This window comes from Neolamprologus brichardi, chromosome 3 (genome assembly GCF_056152115.1).
Source record: "Neolamprologus brichardi isolate AB-2024 chromosome 3, ASM5615211v1, whole genome shotgun sequence".
NCBI classification, from domain to species: Eukaryota; Metazoa; Chordata; class Actinopteri; order Cichliformes; family Cichlidae; genus Neolamprologus; species Neolamprologus brichardi.
The window spans coordinates 20,830,114-20,851,955 of NC_142106.1; the positions used below are offsets into that span (position 1 = coordinate 20,830,114).

Here is a 21,842-nt window from a genome sequence, read left to right on the forward strand (position 1 = left end):
TAATCTAATCCCTGGATGTCAGCATCTCCTTCTGACCGAGGATAGTTACTATTGCAGCACCACCCAGCATTAAACTGACGTACACCATTCTGTACAAAGTGGTCCTTCGAGCCAGAGGTGCTGCACCTGCATAACATGGCTGCCTCCAGAGATCAGGATGATGCACAAAGTCCCCGTCCTAGCAGGATCCATCGAATCCCTGGACATCTGGACAACTATGAGTTGTCCTACCATACCCGTGGGCCAAAGCTGTCACCCAATCTAACAAAGGGAGGTTATGATGGCACCGTAAGACTCCCAATACAGAAGGAGGCCAGATGTGGAGGAGATAAGATGGCGAAGAATGGAGGATTGTCTGATTAATATCCAGCATCAGATGCGATCTCTGCAAGTGACTGTAGCAGAGTCGTGCAACCTTAACAAACATGTGCAGCGACTAGAGCAGCTCACCTCTCCAGTGCCAAAGGGTACATTAATGGAAGTGGAACCAATGGCTTCAGCTGTCCCCACACCAAATCCTACAGCCAGGGAGCCCAAATCAATCCAGGAGGGGGAGAGAATTACAGAGCCCGTCCATGTGATGTCAGCTCCTTTAGCCCCAGTCCCTGCCCCCACAGTGCTCTCTATGGATAGATCAGCGCCTGCCCCGAGATTCACTTCATCATGCCCTGACTATCTTCTCAGACCAGTGCATCCAGCAACTCCTGCTCCACCTGCTGTAGCCAGCACTGTAGCTCCACAGGTAATACAGATGTCTGGGCCTCCCGTGCCATCACAGACACCTCAACCAAACCCTCCTTTAGTGGCTCAGCTGGCCACTATGCAACCTTCTACTGCAAAGGAGGACTTCACTTGGGGTTTCTAGCCCTGGATCCCACCTCTTGGCCCTCTGCCTCAACAGCCTCGATATGCTTCATTGCAACCTGTGCCATTTACACAGGAGCTTAGGCCGCAGCCAGGTGTGCCTCCAGCAGCAAACCATTCAAGTTCAGAACCCAGTATGTTGGAAATGGTGATTGCATCCTCCTATGGCCTCCCTAAGCCTAAGCTCACTTTTTTCAGTTCTGGGGAGGAGAGTGACTTTGCCTTACTGAAGAAAGGATTGGATAGTGTTCTTGGGCCTCACAAGTACTTGTTTGAGGATTATAAGTATCAGATCTTGCTAGATCACTTGAAGTTCCCAAGTGCATTCCAAGTGGCTAAACGCTACATCCATGACCCAACTCCATATACTAGTGCAATGGGGGCTCTTGAGCAGAAGTACAGTCAGCCAAGACAACTGGTACAGTGTGAACTCAGTGCCATCCTATGCACACCACCCATAAAACCAGGTGACTCACAAGCCTTTGAAGCTTTTTCCCTGTCAGTTGCCAGTCTAGTGGGGATGCTTACCACGATGAACGGGGTGGCAGAGAATGAACTACACTGTGGATCCCACATAGACCGATTACTCACCAAACTCCCTCTGGGTTATCGGGATAACTTTGCAGAGTACTGCCTTAACCGAGGGATCCTGCGTCCTGGATCAAATCACACTTACGATGATTTAGCTGAGTGGTTGATCTAGCTGAGTGGTTGGAGGGACAGAGAACCAAGCAATGCAGGTCTCCCGACGAGCCACGAAGCTGTATGCCTCAGAGAAGCCATGGTTGGAGGGGAAAGGCAGTAGGCATGTGGAAACCAAACACAAACCCAGGTTGGCCTCTGTTTATTATGGACCTGAACCCACAGCCACAAAACCAACTGCTCTGGCCCATCCAGGTCCAATGGCTGTTGCGATGCAGAAGAAAAGAGAACGTTTCAAGCCCTACTGCCCTTTCTGTGAAGGGACAGAGCATTATTTGAGTGGATGTAATGAGTTCTCCCGGCTGGATGTGGCTGCGGTTGTGGACTGGATCAGAGATAGGAATAAATGTTGGAGGTGTGGCCGGAACCATTCTGCTGACAACTGCACGCTCAAGAAACCCTGCAACACCTCCTTGTATTACATGGCCTCGCCAAGGCTAAAGAGCAGAACCCCAGTATCCTGATCATGTGCACGGCATCCAGTGTCATCTATGCTGACCATCCCAGTCACTCTGGGAGAGTGATGTTGAAGGTGCTAAGAGTTCAACTCCACAATGAGAAAACCATGGACACCTATGCTGTGCTGGATGACGGTTCAGAGAGAACCATAATATTGCCTGCTGCTGTGAAGTTCCTCTGCCTTGCCCTGACAGACGAGGCTCTGGCTCTCCGAACCATCAGACAGGATGTCCTGCAGCTGCATGGGGGAAGCATATCATTGGAGGTGTCCACTAAAGCTAAGCCGAAGGTGAGGCATCAAATACTAAATGCATTCACAGCAGAACAACTGGCTCTGGCGGAGCAATCCTGCCCAGTGGATACACTGGATGGAAGTAGAGTCACCTACAAAGACTTCCCCTCAAAGATTTCAGCAAGGTGAAACCTATGATCCTGATTGGATCAGATCACCTGCACCTTATCACTCCGATATGCCCGGTGATTCGTGGACCACCTGGAGAGCCAGTAGCAGTCTGCACGGAGCTGGGGTGGGCACTGCGGGGACCTGCCAAAAGTCTTCTACATCCAGCGGCTGGACAGGCATACTTACACTCAATGTTCCTCTAATTTTTCATGTGTCTGAGCGAACGCACGAACCTCCTAAGCGATCCCTTGGTCCACTGTGAGCAACAGCAGACGTGTGCACTGTGGTCACGCCAGCATTGAATCCATCCAAGTTACATGGTTTATTAAAATAATCAAATTACAGCATTTACATTTATGTTAAACTACTTTTAATTAACTGCTTTAGCCCACTTACAATGAAAAGTAAAAAAAAAAAAATCTTGTTCATGACTTTGTTGTATGCTAACACTATTGGAAGTAAAAATAACTTGAACTCCAATTTTGAAAACACAACTTTCTTTCTTTTTCTTTTAAATAAAGCTCTGACTTGTATTGTGAGTATGAGTCTGTGGTCTGGGAGAGGGTCCTGCAACTCTCTGTCTGCAAAATACAGTAAATAATGACCATTGTTGGGCAATTAATTATATATTTACTTCTTCAAAAAAGTTACTGAGTTATGCAAACAACAAAGTTTTTTCTGTTGTTTATCTAAAAATGCAGCCAAGGCGTTTTTTAAATAAAACCTTTCAAACTATTTACAGAATAATCAGCTGTTCTGCATCAAATCTGATGCCACACAAATTATTTGTGCCACTCCAAAAAATAATTTCTGTCCACTATTAGATAAAGGAGAACAACAGCCTGATACCTGCAGGCCTGACAACAGGAGATGTATCACTCCTGTAACACCTGTAACATTCAGCAGTCGCCTCATTGTTCTGGCACACACAACAAAAGTATTGACTACACTACACACTAAATACACAAGTGTTGCGCTAAACGTTGCAAATCTCTCACATCTCAAAACACCGCTGTCACTCCTAAAACTTCCCCCCGTTTCTTAACAACTGTATGCTACGTTGCCATATCATTTTTTTGATTGGTCGACATGGTCCATTTTTTGACCAATAGGAAAGGCCGGGGTGTGGGGGGTTTTGTTTTTGCTTACAGGCGGAGAGTGCTTTCGAGCACTTTACTTATAAAATGCAGTTTTTACAGTTTCTTCCCGCAGTAAATATAAACAACAATAGTATTCAGGAAGAAAACCAAACATTGTATATATTTTTATCATAACTCTGGTTTTACATGACCTATCAACACAATTTAAAAACTGGTATAAAGTCTGCACTTTTTCTGTCAATTGTTACGTCTGTCCTGCTCACATCTCCAATGGTTGTACATGTTGTCATTAACGTGGCTTCACTCCACATCAGCCACGCCGCTTTGCTAGCTAAAACACTGGTGTCTGCACACAAGGACGCTGTCATAGCCTGTCAACCACGTTCATTAGCTGCGTATATACAAATGTGAATCACATTATTGGCTGGACTATGGGATAAAGTGGCATCGTTTTAATCCCATATGGGAGCAGCCTGTCACTTACTGACTAACACTGCAGAATTGTTAAAGTTTTAAATTTAATTTCAATTCAGGTTAGATTTTTTTTGTGCGCAACACAGATTTTTTTGTGCGCAGAGACCGTGCCAGCAGTGCGTAATTGCGCATGCACGCAGCTTAGAGGGAACATTGCTTGCACTCATCATTGATCCCACAGACATCAGAGCTCTCCAAAGATGTTGAGAGGCTGTGGCAGATTGACCTCCTCCCGTTTAGGAATGAAAAGGAGGTCACCAGGTCAAAGGAGGACCAGCAGGCAATCGACATCCTTGAATCAAGGACAGTCCGAGTACAGGTAGAGGGAGTCCACTGATATGCTACTCCCTTGCTTCGCCACACAGTTTCCTCAGGTGAAGGCACCTCAAGAGGCTGTCAAGGCTCTTCTGAGAGCCAATGAGCATCGGCTATGCAAGGACCCCAGCAGAGCACAGACATACAACGAGGAGATCAAAAAACTGGAGAAGGCGGGCTATGTGGTAAAGTTGACTCTGGAGGAAGTGCATGGTTCCACTGAATCCTGGTAAATTCCACACCATCTTGTTCATCACAACAACAAAGCCCGCCTAGTCTTCAACTGCTCCTTCCTGTACTAGCAAACTGCCCTTAATGACCTCCTGCTGCCAGGCCCCACACTTAGCCCCTCAATTCTTGACGTGTTAATCCGATTCCGCCAGCATGCTGTGGCCATAAGCAGTGACATAAAGGCCATGTTTCATCAGGTGTGCCTGCTTCCCGAAGATCAGCCTCTGCTTCGCTTTCATTGGAGGGATGGACAACAGGAGCGCCCACATGATGTGTATGAATGGCGAGTGTTACCATTTGGTACAACCTGCAGCCTCTGCTGTGCCACTTTACAGCGGCATGCGAGACCACCGTGAGGGGAATGAAGATTTGTATGAGTCCATCCACACAGCCTTTTATGTGGACAATTGTCTCCAGTCTCCTCCAACTCCCTGCCAAGCTAAACAGCTACTGGACAAAATGAGACAGCTACTGGCCATTGGAGGATTTGAAATATGGCAGTGGGCTAGTAATCTGCCAGACGTGGTGTCCCACCTGCCTACTGCTGCCTGTTCTGACAGCTGTGAGCTCTGGCTGACCTTTAACCAAGCTGATCCACAAGAGTCGATGCTTGGGTTATGTTGGCATTGCCCCACTGATACCTCGGGGTAAAAGGATCGCCCAGTCTCCTTAGTCAACACCAACTCTTCGCAATGTGTACAATGTGCTTGCCAGCCAATATGACCCTCTAGGGTTTATCATTCCCTATACAACTAGAGGGAAGATTCTCGTACAATCGATGTGGCAAAAGGAGATGGGCTGGGATGAACCTATCACCGGTGTCCTTCGTGTCGCCTGGGCAGAATGGGAGAAGGAGCTACCGTACCTGCAGAACATTACCTTACTGAGGTGTTATGTGCCACCTGCTACAGACTCTCTGGGTTGCACCTTTGAGCTGCACATGTTCTGTGATGCCTCAGAGAAAGCATATGGATCTGTAGCTTATCTGAGGACCACAGATTGCCATGGACATGTTGGCACTTCATTCCTGTTGGCCAGATCCTGAGTCGCTCCTCGGAAGAGATTGTCCATGCCTCGTCTCGAGCTCAGTGCTACTCTCACTGGAGCACAGCTTGCTAATACCCTAAACTGAGCTTACTCTACCACTGCAGAATACCATCTTGTGAGGTGACTCTACTACTGTGCTGAGTTGGTTGCAGTCGGATTCCTGCTGGTACAAGGTCTTTGTTGGGACTCGAATTGCTGAAATCCAGGAGCTCACCAGTTCTCAACAGTGGAGATATGTCACGTCAGCAGAAAACCCGGCTGATGACATCACAAGGGGGAAGGAACTGTAGTCTTTTGGCAGCCTGCCGTTGGGCTCAGGGCCCCAAGTTCTTGCAACAAAGTTCGACACACTGGCCCTCCCAACCTACTGGTAGGGCTGAGACTACAGATGAGCTGCGCAAGGGGATGCTATGTGGGCTTGTCACAGTGGCACAGTCTCCTACTCCAGACCCGGGCAACTTCACATCTTGGGAGGAGTTTGTGAAAGCAACTTACCATGCTCGTCATGGGGCGGTTTCTCCTCCAATGACCGCCACTGATCGTGTGGAAGCAGAGATAGCCATCTTAAAGTCAGTTCAGTATGACAGTTTTCCGGAGGAGGTGATGGCTTTGATGAAGGGACAAACTCTGGCCCTAAATAGTCGACTTTGTTTGCTCTGCCCTGAGTATGATCCGGTTACTGGCCTGATAAGGGTTGGAGGGTGCCTGACACATGCCGAAGGTCTGGACTCAGACACCATACACCCTATTGTGCTACCTCCCGAACACCCGGTAACTAAGCTCCTTGTCCAACACTTTGACACGATTCTGTTGCACCCTGGTCCAGAGCCCGTCTTTGCAGAGATATGGCGCACTTATTGGATCATCAGAGGGCGACAAGTAATCTAGAGACATCAAAGACAATGTGCAGAGTACCCAAAATGGCGGGGGAGGCCTGCTCCCACCAAAATGGCTGATTTGCTGGCAGCGAGGCTCCGGATCCACAAACCTGCTTTCTGGTCAACTGGAGTTAATTGCTTTGGTCCCTACACCAGCGGTCCCCTACACCAGCGGTCCCCAACCCCCGGGCCTCGGACCGGTACCAGTCCGTGACTCGTTTGGTACCGGGCCGCGAGAGTTGAGGCTCAGGTGTGGAATGTATGGTTTTCAGGGTTTTTATCGGTTTTCAGCGTTATTTTGTTATCGTTTTTATTGTTAACTCGGTTTTCTGGGTCTTTTCACGTGTGTTATGAATAAATCTTCTTTTTTTCGGTACCGGTACTAGTTTTATTTTGTTGTATTTATCCGCGACACCATAAAGGCTGGTCCGTGAAAATAATGTCGGGCATAAACCGGTCCGTGGCGCAAAAAAGGTTGGGGACCGCTGCCCTACACCATCAAGATAGGCCGGAGGCATGAGAAGCGTTGGAGCATAATCTTTAAGTCCCTAACCACCCGATGTGTACACCTGGATTTGCTGCCATGCCTGGACTCAGACGCTTTCCTCATGGCCGTGCGAAGATTCGTCTCTTGTCGGGGTACCCCATTCAAGATATGGTCAGATCGGGGCACTAATTTCCGAGGGGGTGCTCGAGAGTTACAGGAAGCTTTCTCTATGATGAAGCCAATTCTTCAGGCACAGCTGGAAAAGCAGAGGATAACCTTTCATTGTAATCCACCGCATGCCCCCCATTTTGGGGGGGCCTGGGAAAGGGAGATAAGGTCAGTTAAGGGGGCACTCCAGGTCATCCTGAAGGATCAGATTGTGATGGAAGAAGTCCTCCGCACGGCTCTCCTTGAGGTAGAAGGGATCCTTAATTCGAAACCTCTTGGTTACGCATCCTCGGATATTGCTGATCCTGACCCCATTACCCCAAATCTCATGCTCATGGGGAGGCAGGACGCTTCACTGCTGTAGGTGGTTTACGGACCAGGTCATTTTATCACCAGTTGAAGATGGAAACAAAGCCAGGTAATTGTTGACCACTTCTGGAGCCAGTTCATTTGGAGGTACCTCCCAGGTCTTCAGCTCAGACAAAAATGGCGGGATCTGACATCCGACCTCGCTGTAGGTCAGGTCGTCATGATCGTGGACTCGCAACTGCCCAGGGCCATGTGGCCACCTTTGAAATCAGTTGGGAAGATTTCAAAGGTGTTTCCTGGAGCAGATGGTATAGTGCGATCGGCTGAGGTGCAAGTAAAGGATCATACTTACATACAACCAGTTGTTAAGCTGGCCACCCTGCCTCAGATTCCAGAGGAAGAGACCTCCGCATAGTACAACACAGACTTTTTTCAATGATGTGTATTTGTTGCACAAATACAGGGGTGGCTGTAGAAAAGCCTGTGTTAGTGTGAACTACATTACCCAGCAGCCTCTGGGCAGTTATGGGATTCATGGGACTTCTGAGCTAGATGGTCTTAGTTCAGTCCTGGACAAACGATTGAGGAGAGAGCTGCTGGGAAGGGAAGCAATTAGCCCATCCTGTATTTGTTGGGGAGGGTGTGCGTCACATAAAAAGCCCTTTCACTGCCACATGATATGGGCCTACGGATACACCGAGCCCACAGAGCTTTGATGGGAAATCCGCGTCACAACGCGCCACCCAGGACAATAATAATAAACTTCCAGGAATATATACGTAAGGAAGACATCTTAAAAAGAGCCTGGGCTGCTAAAGTTGTGTACGAAGGTCAGCATATGTCATTCGACCATGACTATTCCACAGAGGTGGCCCAGAAGCGTCGGGACGGAAGCATCAAAAGAGCATTGAAAGACAAAGGCGTCAGATTCTAAACACCACTCGACAAAATTCGTATCCACTGGGATACGGGTGTACGCATCTATGGCAGCGCACGGAAAGCTGCGCTTGAGTTGAGAAAAAGAGGAGCTGCCAGGAGCGGATCCAATGGATTTGGGACCGGAGATGGAGCATCTGTGACGAGCTACACTATGGCAGTGAATTGACACGACAAGAGGACAGTATACGCTGATTCCATACAGGACGAGAATATCATCTACGTCACTTAAGGTACAGACTACGTTTACACCGAGACATTTAAGTTTAGAGCTGACTATCCAAGTTATTTTATTTCCATACTTGATATTGACAATTTATTTTTATACCCGAGACTGACAATTTATTTTCATGCGTGAGAGTGATGATCGAAAAGAGTGCCTCACTGAATAGTTTAATACAAATAAATAGACTTCACTTTGACCTTAACTATTGCTGCCAGAGGTCATTGGACTTTTGTATGCGTGAAACATTACGTATCACCGCCAAGGAGGGGGCCTCTGTGAAGAGACTTTCTCCTCAGCCTGCCAACGGGGATTCAGGGTGTGAGGTATTCACCCTAATATGGAAGTCGGGTCTTCTAGGATTTGTTTTCTTTTCCTTTATCGTTCTGTTTTTCTATGGTAGTTGGCCAAATGTTCAGGCCATAATTTTTTGTTGTCTAGAGAATTACGACTGAATAGTTGTGCAGATTACATGTCTTTTAATAATATTAAACTGGTGTCACTAAATGTGAATGGATTGAATAATCCAGTCAAAAGAAGTAAGGTGGTAGTAAAACTCAAAAAAGAAAAGGCACAGGTAATATTCTTGCAGGAGACCCATCTGCCTTCACAAGAACATGAAAAATTGAAAAGACTTGGCTATAAAAACACTTATTATAACTCCTATAGACAAAGTCAGAAAAGAGGAGTTGCTACTTTAATAGCAAATTCTGTCTGATTTGAATGTTATAGAGAGGTGTCTGATAAGGAAGGTAGATATTTTTTAATTAAAGGGAAATTGGAAAATAAACTAGTCACCCTGGTCAATGGAACACTAATGAGTTTCCAACAACTAAAAAATAAATACAAATTGGAAAATAGAGATATTTTTAGATATCTGCAAGTAACGGACTATTGCGTAAAGCAAATAAAGACTGACTGGCTTGAAAAACCATTGGGTGTTATCGGACTAGTAAAAAATTGCTATGAACATAAACAATTCAAAGCAATTTCCACCTTCTATAGATCATTAGAAGAAGATAGACAGGACACAACCTTTTACCTTAAAAGGAAATGGGAAGCTGAACTGGCCATAACTATAACAGAGAAGGAATGGGTTAGTATGTGTGAAATACAGCACAGCACAACGAATTCGCCGTTGTGGAGGGAATTTTGCTGGAAAAATTTGACGCGTTTTTCATTACACCCAAAATTAAAAGTAAACAGATCTCAAGTCCACAGAAATGTTGGAGACTGTGTGGAGAAACAGAAGCAGATCATTCACATGTATTCTGGAAGTGCATAAAAATAAAAAAAAGTATTGGGAAGACTCTAAAATGACCATGGATAATATTCTGGGCTATGCACCCCCAAACACCTGTCAAGTGATGTACCTTTGAAACATAAAGGAACAGGTACAAAAGGAGGACTTATATCTAGTAAAAATAATTCTAGCCGCAACTAAAAAAGCAATCCCAAAAAAGTGGTTACACCCAGACCCTCCTTCTCAACAAGATTGGATTAGGATTGTAGAGGGTATCTCAGAGATGGAAAAAATAACATTCAATATTAGACTGATGGGATGTAAATATGATAGACAATGGAGGAAGTGGAAAGCATTCCAAAGTGTCACCAAAAACTTAAAAAGAAATTTGCACGTGATAGGTGGAAAAAGAAATGTAAACTCCAGACTGTTTGTATGTTCGTTTGTAATTTTCTTTACTGTATCATTTTCAATGTTAACTAAAACTAATAAAAATTAAAGTTGAAAAAAAAAAAAGAAAAATACAGATTTGGGATATACACTTTTGATTATGTGAATAACCTGAAGTCAAATATTTGTAATTACTGTTTCTATATTTCAAATTATACTTCTTTGATCCACTCAGATTTGATGTGGAGATTTAAAAAGCAAACTTTAAGAATAAGTTCATGTCCCAATTAAAAAAACAAACAAAAAAAAAACGTTAAAAGGTAATTCTGATTATCATTTAGAATGATGGATGGACACTTGAGGAGCAAAATCCAAGCTAAACTGAGTTTTGCTCTGCATCTTTTTTTTTCTTAAAAACAAACAAGGTGTTCCAATTGAAAACACTAATGATTAAAATCATTCAAATTAGGTACATTTAGTATTAAGAAAAACAAACTTTAGGAAAATATAAATTCAGAAAGCTGTTCTTGAAAAAGCATGAAACGGGAAAGTCTTAAGCTAAACTAATAAGGAAAGTGTTTAAAGTCATGTTGAGTATGATGAGAAATGAGGGCTGAAATGTGAGGAGGTTTCTGAGGGCAGTACTGCTAGAAAAATGCTAAATGTTCATCGGGGAGTTGGCTAAGATGATAGTCAACTATCTTACTGATTTCCCAACAGCCATGGCAGAGGTCGGCTGGCCAGATCAGGCTTTGCTGGGAATCTATCTTCAGTCACTAAATGAGACCATGAAGGATCAACTCGCTCTCGAGATGAGCCCATAAAACTTGAGGAATTATCCTCCCTCACTTTGTGATTAGCCCCACCCAAAACCCCCACCTTGATTGGGAGTTTATAGTTTATTTGACTCCTGATACCTGGCATCTTTTAGCTTTCACCAGCTCATCAATATCAGGCTTCACATCCTGAGCGGCAGCTAACTTCAGGATGTGATTCAAGTGCCTGTGCGTGAGCCTTGAGCACAGTTTTGTTTTATTTATGCTCATTACAGAGAAAACTTGCTCACATTGTGCATCGTGCACACATTTTTCAGACAGGGGAAGTGAGCTGCATCACCACCAGCGAGACACCATACTGCGTGACAACTTTGTTGCGTCCTTGCAGCTGTTTGTTCAAATTATTCAGGTGCTCTGTAACATCCACCATAAATGCAAGGTCCTGCATCCATTCTGCGGAATGAAATTCTAACACTGGTTTGCCCTTTTCTTCCATAAACTGTTCAATTTCTTCTCGTAAATCAAAGATCAGCACAGCACCTCAGCTCAAGCATCTTACCTCAGTGTGGTATGGCAGGCCATAGATGTGGCTTTCTCTCTGAGAAGACTGTCAAACTGACGGTGATTGAGGCTTCTGGATTGGATGAAATTAATAGTTTGGATGACCACCTTCATGACGTTATCCATTTTCAGTGACTTGCAACACAAAGCCTCCTGGTGCAAAATACAGTGAAAAGTCCAAAAATCACATCCTCCATTTGCAGATTGCACTTTATCTCGGAACTTTTTTACAACGCCTGCTTTCTTCCCGATCATTGAGGGCGTACCATCTGTAGCCAGGCTGACAGCGTGGGACCAGTCCACTCCGACCCTGTCCAGCGCGCCGACGAGTGCGGTGAAAATATCAGCTGCGGTCGTTGTATCTGTCATTGGTACCAACTCCACAAACTCCTCGGTGACGGTCAATGTGTCATCAACTCCGCGGATGAAAATTGCAAGTTGTGCAACATCTGTAATGTCCCTGCCTTCATCAATTGCAACTGAAAACATAATAAATGACTTTACTTTTTGCTTCAACTGGCTGTCCAAATCCGCTGAAAGATCAGAAATCCTGTCGGCAGCTGTTCTTGTCAGGCTGATATTTGCAAAGGCCTGGCGCTTTTCAGGGCACACAATCTCCGATGCCTTCATCATACATGTTTTTACAAATTCACCCTCACTAAATGGTTTTGAAGCGAGTGCAATTTCGTTAGCAATGAGGTAGCTAGCTTTCACTGCAGCATCACTGATGTCTCGGCTGTGAGTAAACACAGACTGCTGTTTCTTCAAACCCACCAACAGTTCATTCATCTTCTCTCTCCTTGAAAGTTGTCATATTTGTCGGCATGAAGACTCACATAGTGGCGACGGAGGTTATATTCTTTCAGCACTGCAACATGCTGGGAACACACCAAACATACAGCTTTCCCATTCACTTCCGTGAATAAATAGGGGTATGACCATTTTTCTTGGAACACTCTGCATCCACTTTTCTCTTTTTTGACAGAGACATACTGGGGCAATGAGGGTGCCAAAGCACATCAGGTTTAAATTTCGCAGGCAAAACAAAGTAGCTCACAATTGCTATTGCGCCATCCAATGGACACAATTGGAACAGCAGTTTCTTTATTGAAAAATTGCTGCTCATTTTTATACTTTACATAATCATCTCACGGGCCGGATTAAACCCATTTGCAGGCCTGATCCGGCCCGCGGGCCGTACGTTTGACACCCCTGCTCTACACTGTAGAGGAAAGATCAGGAGCCGTTGTACTCCGAGGGTATACTGTACAGTATACCCTCGGAGTACAACGATTTGCAGGAAGTGTTTAGCAAAAGCAAAGCACTCACTCGCCTCACTGACCGTATTATTTCCCCATTGAGTTACTTCCCAGTTCTCCTCCGTCTAGTCGGCTCTACAACCTTTCCCGTCCAGAATGTTCAGCCATGGAGAAGTACATTAAGTACTCGCTCGCGGCCGGCATCATTCGACGTTTGTCCTCTCAGGGTGGGGTGGGATTCTTTTTTGTGGGGAAGAAGGATGGTTCCCTCCTGCCACGTATTGACTTCTGGATATAAAGATATAACAATAAAAAACAAATACCCACTACCCCTCATTAGTTCAGCTTTCAAACCCCTCTACGGAGCCAATATCTTCACAAAGTTTCATCTGTGCAACGCTTATCACCTGGTTTGCATCAGACAAGGGGATAAGTGGAAAACTGCATTCAACACACCCCTTGGACATTTCAAATTCCTCGTGATGCCGTTTGGACTCCAACGGGTTTTTTTTCAGGCACTCATTATTATTGTTCTCCAGGATTTCCTGGACAGCTTTGTTTTCGACTCCCACATCCTGGAAGCACCTGCAACAATTTCTTGGATTCGCCAACTTCTACCGACGCTTCATTGGCAACTATAGTCACGTAGCTACATCAGTCACACGACTCAGTAAAACACAAGGTTCCTTTTTATTATTCTTGTCAAATATTTATCAAAGTTTTGTGGAGCTGAATGTGTTTCAAAACACTTTTATTTGTTTACTGCCTCATATACCAACTACTAAATCTAGCGCACCCCCTCACGTTTGATGGTTTTTGAGGGAGAGAAACAATTGAAATGAACATGAACTTAAATGCAACATAAGCATCATGTCAGTGGCTTCATTATCTGTATATTTAGGATTATTATCCTTCTGCATTAACTGAAACTTAAGGACTGTTTGTTAACTTCAGTGAGAACTCTGACATTTCTAAAGGGAAGTTTTTTTTATAAAGAAAAATGGGCTGACAAGTTTAAAAGTTGAGGTGAGCAGTAAATAAAAAGGGTTAAACACACAGTATCGCTCTCAAACTGCTCCTCTTCCTGGAGTGAAGCACAGCCTGATAACCCTCCCTCTTCTTCCTGCTCTTAAACACAGCACCTCCTCTCTGTCCACGTGTTTCCTCCTCATGGGTGTAACCAACATGTGATGGCACGTAGGCTCTGATAAGCTCCGTTTACTGAAGAAAAAGACTTTGTGGAGATTACACCTCAGACTAGTTTCAGTTATACGGAAGAGAAACGCACACAGTCACTGACACTGAGAGGAGAAATGGCACAGAAAGGAGTTCAGCTGGACCGAGAAACCTTCTCTTGTTCCATCTGTTTGGATCTACTGATAAATCCGGTGACTATTCCCTGTGGACACAGCTACTGCATGAACTGTATTAAAACCCACTTTGATGAAGAGGACAGGAAGGGAATCCACAGCTGCCCTCAGTGCAGGAAGACTTTCATACCGAGGCCTGTCCTGGGGAAAAACACCATATTAGCAGCTTTAGTGGAGCAGCTGAAGAAGACTGGACTCCAAGCTGCTCCAGCTGATCACTGCTATGCTGGACCTGAAGATGTGGCCTGTGATGTCTGCACTGGGAGAAAGCGGAAAGCCATCAAGTCCTGTTTATTCTGTTTGGCCTCCTACTGTGAGAAACACCTCCAACCTCACTATAATTCACCATCATTAAAGAAACACAAGCTGGTGGCCCCCTCCAAGAAGCTCCAGGAGAACATCTGCTCTCGTCATGATGAGGTGATGAAGATTTTCTGTCGTACTGATCAGCAGAGTATCTGTTTTGTCTGCTCAATGGATGAACATAAAGGCCATGAAACAGTCCCAGCTGCAGCAGAAAGGACTGAGAAGCAGAAGGAGCTCGAGGTGAGACGACTAAACATCCAGCAGAGAATCCAGGAGCGAGAGAAAGATGTGAAGCTGCTTCAAAAGGAGGTGGAGGCCATCAATGGCTCTGCTGATAAAACACTGGAGGACAGTGAGAAGATGTTCACTGAGCTGATCCGTCTCCTCCAGAAAAGAAGCTCTGATGTGAAGCAGCAGGTCAGATCCCAGCAGGAAACTGAAGTGAGTCGAGTCAAAGAGCTTCAGGAGAAGCTGGAGCAGGAGATCGCTGAGCTGAAGAGGAAAGACGGCAAGCTGGAGCAGCTCTCACACACAGAGGATCACAACCAGTTTCTACACAACTACCCCTCACTGTCAGCACTCAGTGAGTCTACACACTCATCCAGCATCAATATTCGTCCTCTGAGCTACTTTGAGGATGTGACAGCAGCTGTGTCAGAGACCAGCGATAAACTACAGGACATTCTGAGAGAGGAATGGACAAACATCTCACTGACAGTCACTGAAGTGGATGTTTTACTGTCACCACCAGAGCCAAAGACCAGAGCTGAATTCTTAAAATATTCACATGAAATCACACTGGATCCAAACACAGCAAACACACATCTGTTATTATCTGAGGGGAACAGAAAAGTAACACGAATGAAACAACAGCAGTTTGATTCTGATCATCCAGACAGATTTGCTGATTGGTGTTTTCAGGTCCTGAGTAGAGAGAGTCTGACTAAACGTTGTTATTGGGAGGTGGAGTGGAGAGGGGGAGAGGTTTGTGTAGCAGTCACATGCAAGAATATCAGCAGAGTTGGGAGCCTCAATGAATGTGTATTTGGATTCAATGACAAATCTTGGGCATTATATTGTTACACTAACAGTTATCAGTTCTTGTACAACAGTGCACAAACTGTCCTCTCAGGTCCTCGGTCCTCCAGAGTAGGAGTGTACCTGGATCACAGAGCAGGTATTCTGTCTTTCTACAGCGTCTCTGAAACCATGACTCTCCTCCACAGAGTCCAGACCACATTCACTCAGCCGCTCTATGCTGGACTTTATCTTTATGGAGATGGAGTCACTTCAGAATTGATTAAAGTGAAATAGACAGAGAAGATATGTTCATGTTGATCCCTGACCATTATATGTAGTTGTGTAATTTCTAAATGAGGCTTTACATTTTAGACGGAGAAGTTCAGTTGTCCATTTGTTCTGGATTTTTTGAGGACATATATAACATATAATCATGTATTCTTGTACACAGTAGAATGTTTTTCATAGAGGATTTACCCTCCTAAGCATTTAACTCTTATAATCAAACTCTATAAGACTCATATACTTAAGTGAAATGTTATCCATATTTATATCATAAGGCTGTGTCATCTGTTGAATGATTACCTGTTCATGCATACAGTTTGCTCTGTAATTTATTAAGTACAACTTATATGTAACTTTTGACAGATTTATAGACCATGGTGACAGGTTATGACATACAGATAGTCGAACTTGGCCCATTGGAAGATGCACCTGGTATGACAGTCCAAACTGGGCCAACAATCATTAAGTTCAAATGTTTGAGCTCACTTTGGCCCTAACCCTGTAAAAAGGAGTCATAAAAGTGATGGACAATAAGGAGGGGAAAGAAAGGCAGGGCAAGTTATGTAACATAAGTATTGAATATCAGAAACACAACAACGTGTGTAAAAATTGATGCATCGGAGTTAACCAGTGATTTAGTCCATAATTGTTCAACATTTGCAAAGTTGGCAAAATACTTGTACTAGTTTAAACTTAAAACTAAATCAGTGAAAGGACAAGGAATGGTAAAGTTACTCAGCAGCTGTTTGTTGTCTCCTATTACAGGAAGGTCAGATATGACCCCACTAGCTTTTTCTTTTTGTTACTTTGTGTGTCTCTACTGATTGTGCTTAAAGGCTCTACACCCTGGCCTTTGCTCCACACCATTGGCCGAATATCACGTTATCACGTTGGCTTTAAAATTGCAACCCACCACATTGATGTGTGAAAATAATATTGCACTGATTCAAACTGTACTTACATTTATATACCTTACATCAATATAAATCTGAATTTGTTCTTATGGCTGATAATCATGTGAGTTTAAATGATACTACTCTTCATATTCAGCATGTTTGAAATCTGTCATCAGTCTGGTTAGTGGTTTTATTCTGTAGTTGCTGTAGTGGGTTGTCAAATGCAACAATATATTGGAGCTGCAGTGATTCATCAGTTAGTCAATGATTAGAGAATTGATTGTTTTAATATTATTTTAGTCACATTTAAAGCTGGTTCCAGTTTCTGAAATGTGAAGATTGTTGATTTTCTTGATCATATGTGACTGTAAACTTAATGTCTTTGAGTTTTTAAATGTTCCAATATAGTAAGATTTGAATCCTTGAGGTTTTTGATATTGCATTATTATTGTGTCTAGAGTGATGACATTTAATGTCATTTTTTGGGATGTAAAGTTTGATCACACTCGATCATTTATACATTGAAATATAAATACTAAATAACACAGGCCTGTACATTGTGGAGGATAGACATGTTTCATTGCCCTGAGCTGCATCTGGCAGGCAGAGCGTCTCCACAAATCTGATGCTTCTGATTTGAAGAAAATGAGCTGAGGGAGACACCTGGTGGACAAACACAGACATGACAGGAAGAAAGACTAAAGTGCAGAGGGGAGACAAACAGCTGGAAATACTTGTTGGAAAGGATTGTCATGCTTCAGAAAAACACACAGCACACACTCTAACAGTACTTTATTTGCACTGAAGGAGACACGTGAAGAAACCAAATCACACAATAACGAAGTGAACACATTTATAGTCAATGTTCAAGATGATGGATAGAAATGAGAATCGTGGAGCATTTATGCATTTATAGGTCTGTGACTTACAGCAGAAGCAGCATTCACATGAATTCACCAACTGTATATTTCTTTGTTATTCTGATTAAAATGTCAAATAAATATATTTTCCCCTTTTGTGGCAGGAATTTCTCGGTCCTGCATGTCGAGAAATCTGCTGTTAAATCAGAACATTAACAGACTTTAGATTGTATTCAAAGACATGTTACTTTGTATCATCTGTCAGCAGGCATGTGTTAACAGGGACTATCAGACAGTTTAGTGGTAAGGAGAAATATTAATCGGATTGGAATCCACAATTCCCCAAAAGAGGTTATGTACACAGTTAATGAAACTAAAAGAAATAAATCATTAATCCCTGCTCGAACACTCGATGTTTGTCATACTTTTTTGTCATTTTATTTTACTTTTGTGACTCCTGGTTTTAGGCTGATTCAAAGAGGAAAACAAGATTAACAGATTATTGCTTTGTTGAAAGCACCAATGCAGCAAAATGTTTGAAAGTTACCTCTGTGATAGCCGTCTTGTTTGTTTCTGTAAAGAGGAAGCTTGTCTCAACTGCACTTCTTTTATAGGCCAGTTTGAATTGAGAAGCTGTGGTCTCAGAGTATATAAAGCTGGCAGGAAATGAATAGGGGGTCATTGAAAGCTGTATATACTGGGTTAATTAGATCAGTATTGGACAATGGGTGTATGGTATATAATTCTGCTGCTGCTATATAAATATACACAGTATACTGTCGTTGCTTCCAAATTGGCATTTGATGCATCCTTCCCCTGAATGTGGACCAGCCATCCTTCAAATTCGGGGAAAAGGACTCAAGTCTTGGAAAGCTAGATAGTATCTAATAGCTGTGTCCCAATCCAATGACCACACGCTTTGTAGTACGCGCACTTTGTGGACTAGTGATGTGTCGGTCGCGAACGAAACGGCTCTTAGAACCGGATCTTTGATGTGAACGACACGAGCCGGCTCCTTATTGGGAGCCGTGAGGTTTTTTTTCTTTCTCTCACCCTCTCTCTCGCACTTTTTTTCCCGCTTCACTCCGCATGTGAGCCTTGTGCTTTGCGCTGGGCAGAGGGGGGAGGGGTAGTAGTTACACTCGCAGTAGCACAGGAACAGAGCGGGAGGGAGAGAGAGAGAGAGAGAGAGCCAGGGACAACAACGTCACGTTAGAAAGGTATAGTAATCATCCACAACTATTTTCAGATGATAAAGGATTCAGAAAGTTTATTCATACAGGCCCATATGACAGAGAATGTGCATCTTCTCTTTGTTTTCATATTTTAATTTATATTTAATTGTGTTGTGGTTTGCAGTGTTTTGTGTTGTTTCACTTTGAATTTGTTTAAAAGGAAAAAACTGAAAATTTAAGTAGCTAATAGTTGAAATGTGAATAGTTGGTTTTTGTATATGATTTATTTATTACATTTTATGTGGAGTGAATAAATGAAAGTATATTTACGGTGACCCCTACAGACAAAGCACATACAAACTCCGAAGCACGTACAAAACACAACAGAAGTGCTCCAGAATGCTAGGCGCAGCGTTGAGCCTTTGTTACCTAGTGGCTACACAAGCCAGCAAATACCAACGACTAGATTTGGTGTGTGGGAGTAACAGGTAAATGAACTTTTTTTTTTAATTATTTGAATATATATGAGTGCTTGTGTATAAATACACAAACAATACCAAATGCTTTTCAATTGTGTAATTTAAGTGATCTAGGTAGCTGTTTTGGAAGTTCAGTTAACGCTAGAAATGTGTTTTGGAATTTGTACGTGCTTTGTTTCTAGGGGCCACCATTTTTAGGTCCATTCAGCTACTGATACATACTTTAGGTTTCTGAATATTAAACTTGTTGCTGCCTTTCATAGTGTGTAACTTGAAGGCCCTGAGTACTTTCTCCCACACTGAAAACACTGGAATGATAAAAATTATTTGAACATTACCTAATAAGACTGATTCAGGACAGACAATTAGTTATTTTAAACTTTTCTAGCAGTCCTTCACAAACAGGGAACAGTCTGTCTATTCTCTCCATCTATCAGCTGCTGCTGGCTCTTCCTCCTCCTCTTCCTCACACACTGCTGAGTTTGTCCTGGTGGATCATCAGGGGTGCAAAGCCTCACAGATGATGTGCAGCAGTGGGTCCCTCAGTCTGTCCTCACTCTGGACACTTGCAGTTTTCACACATGGAAATCAAATGTGTGATAAGCTGCAGGATTCAAACACAAGTGTAACTTGTAAATACATTGATAGGTTCGTAGCATAAACCTATTCGCTGGAACGTTCAAGACAATTCTACTACACAGCAAAGCAAGGGAAAAATACAGTTTGGACAGAAAGTAAGAATTTCTGGAAAATGGCATGGGATAATGAAGTAAAAGGGAGACATTTATATAGGATACAAAACACAATAGAAGTTAAGAGCCATAGTGGATTAAATAGACAGGATATTCTAGGTTATTATAAGTAGAATACAAACAGGTCATTGCTTTCTAAATGGTACTCTTTTTAGGATGGGGAAACATCTGACTGGATTGTGTGATTGGTGTAATGCTATGGGGACGGTTGAACATGTGCTTATTAGTTGTAGGAAGTATGTAAGAGAGTGTTGAGGGTAGAAATGGGTGGTGTAATGGAACTAACGTTTGAAAAGGTGGTTAATCAGTTAAGTCATGATGCATGGATGCAAGCTGTCGTTAAAAATGACAGAAGAAAAAGATAGGGGGGCATTTTGGGAAGTTGCTGTTTGTATGTGTAAGAGTTGTCCAATAAACTAAGTACTAATTACTTCAGTTTAGACTGAGTGATGTCTGATGTGTTCCACACCACACCTCTCTGCGTAACGCTCTTAAAAATTGCATTTATTACATTTTTGCTTTTTTTTTCTTTGTTTTGTTTTTAAAAGGTTTATAACTTAACTGTTTTCCAGCCTGGAGTTTCTGATGGTTTCATGGGGTGATTTTGTCCAAACTGTGTGCAGGACAGGAGCTGGATGCAAATCTCATCTGTAACATTTAGAAATGGAAAGCCCCAAACATCAGACCATCAAAGCCAATGTTGGTATGTTATTTGACTTTTGAATAAATCTACTTAGCATTGTGCACTAATAACATTAAAATCAAACACTTCTGCATAAACATGCATACCAAAATATTCTCAGTTGCCTTTGAACTTTGTCATCTCTGTTCTTTGTAAACTCTTTGTATTTCTTACCCTGTGGTAGCTGGGATAAGCTCCCACACAACCTTGAAAAGAATAAGAAGTAGAGGATGGATAGATGGTATTTACAGTTTAAATTAATTATATCTGATTTTTTTTTAATCTAAGGATGATTGTGGTGCACAGTCTGCAGTGTCGTGCAGGGGAGATGGGCTCACCTGCAGTGAAGGGCTGTCGGAATTCAAAGAGTCCTTCAAATGTGGCGACAAATGCGTCCTTTTCCCCGAATTTGAAGGATGGCTGGTCCACATTCAGGGGAAGGATGCATCAAATGCCAATTTGGAAGCAACGACAGTATACTGTGTATATTTATACTGGCAGCATGGAAAATGATTATTTGGAAATGCTTAAAATGGAAATGATCATTTACCATGAGGTGAGGTGTGGTTGGGGTATGGACAGTGGTTGTGCTTTTGTAACGTTGAGGTATAGACAGCTACAGACTGAGGCCTCAGTCCTGCCTGTTCACATTTTATTTAGTAAAAACTAAATTTTCACTGCTTTTATGGCCTTTTTAGTGGGGAGAACATAGCTAATGATTTAACAAATCTTTTAAATCCTTTGTCCTCCACAATGCTAAATGGCTGGGAGTCCTCAATCACCATGCTAACCAGGTCTTCATCTATTTGAGATTGTTCTCCTGAGGAAAGACAATAAAGACAAAGCACAAATATAAATATCACTCACGTAACTTATTGCACTTATAATATTGTTATATAATTTAGTTACATTACTGCATGCTATATTATCATGGCATTTGATGGCTCACTGGTCTTGCTCCACAATCGGTGTTCCCCTTATTCTCATGCAAAGCTCTGTAGTGCCTAAGCATGGATGAGGTGTTGTTGTTATATCCCAGCTCCCTGGCACATAGCAAATACTTCACCTTGTACAAAAGTAAAGACAGCTTAACATAAATTGTATTGCACCATCAGTATTATGAAAATGCATCTTCTGTAGAAATTTACATACCTTGTTGGGAGGAATGAAATCAAAATGTTCCCACACAGGG

The 21,842-nt window shown here is 43.1% G+C and overlaps 1 protein-coding gene and 1 pseudogene across 1 annotated transcript; one reads left to right on the forward strand and one right to left on the reverse strand.

Moving 5' to 3' along the window:
- Nucleotides 1-11,318: 11,318 nt before the first annotated feature.
- LOC148103836 (general transcription factor II-I repeat domain-containing protein 2-like) lies at nt 11,319-13,029 on the reverse strand (annotated as a pseudogene).
- A 1,032-nt stretch (nt 13,030-14,061) lies between these two features.
- LOC102787735 (tripartite motif-containing protein 16-like) lies at nt 14,062-17,576 on the forward strand. Its single transcript, XM_006809128.3, has one exon. It carries the CDS (start codon nt 14,139-14,141, stop codon nt 15,813-15,815), a length of 1,677 nt encoding a protein of 558 aa, XP_006809191.2. The 5' UTR covers nt 14,062-14,138; the 3' UTR covers nt 15,816-17,576.
- Nucleotides 17,577-21,842: the final 4,266 nt, after the last annotated feature.

Coding starts and splice junctions, on each gene's coding strand:
- LOC102787735 (XM_006809128.3), top strand. CDS start 14,139: ATGGCACAGAAAGGAGTTCAGCTGGACCGAGAAACCTTCTCTTGTTCC.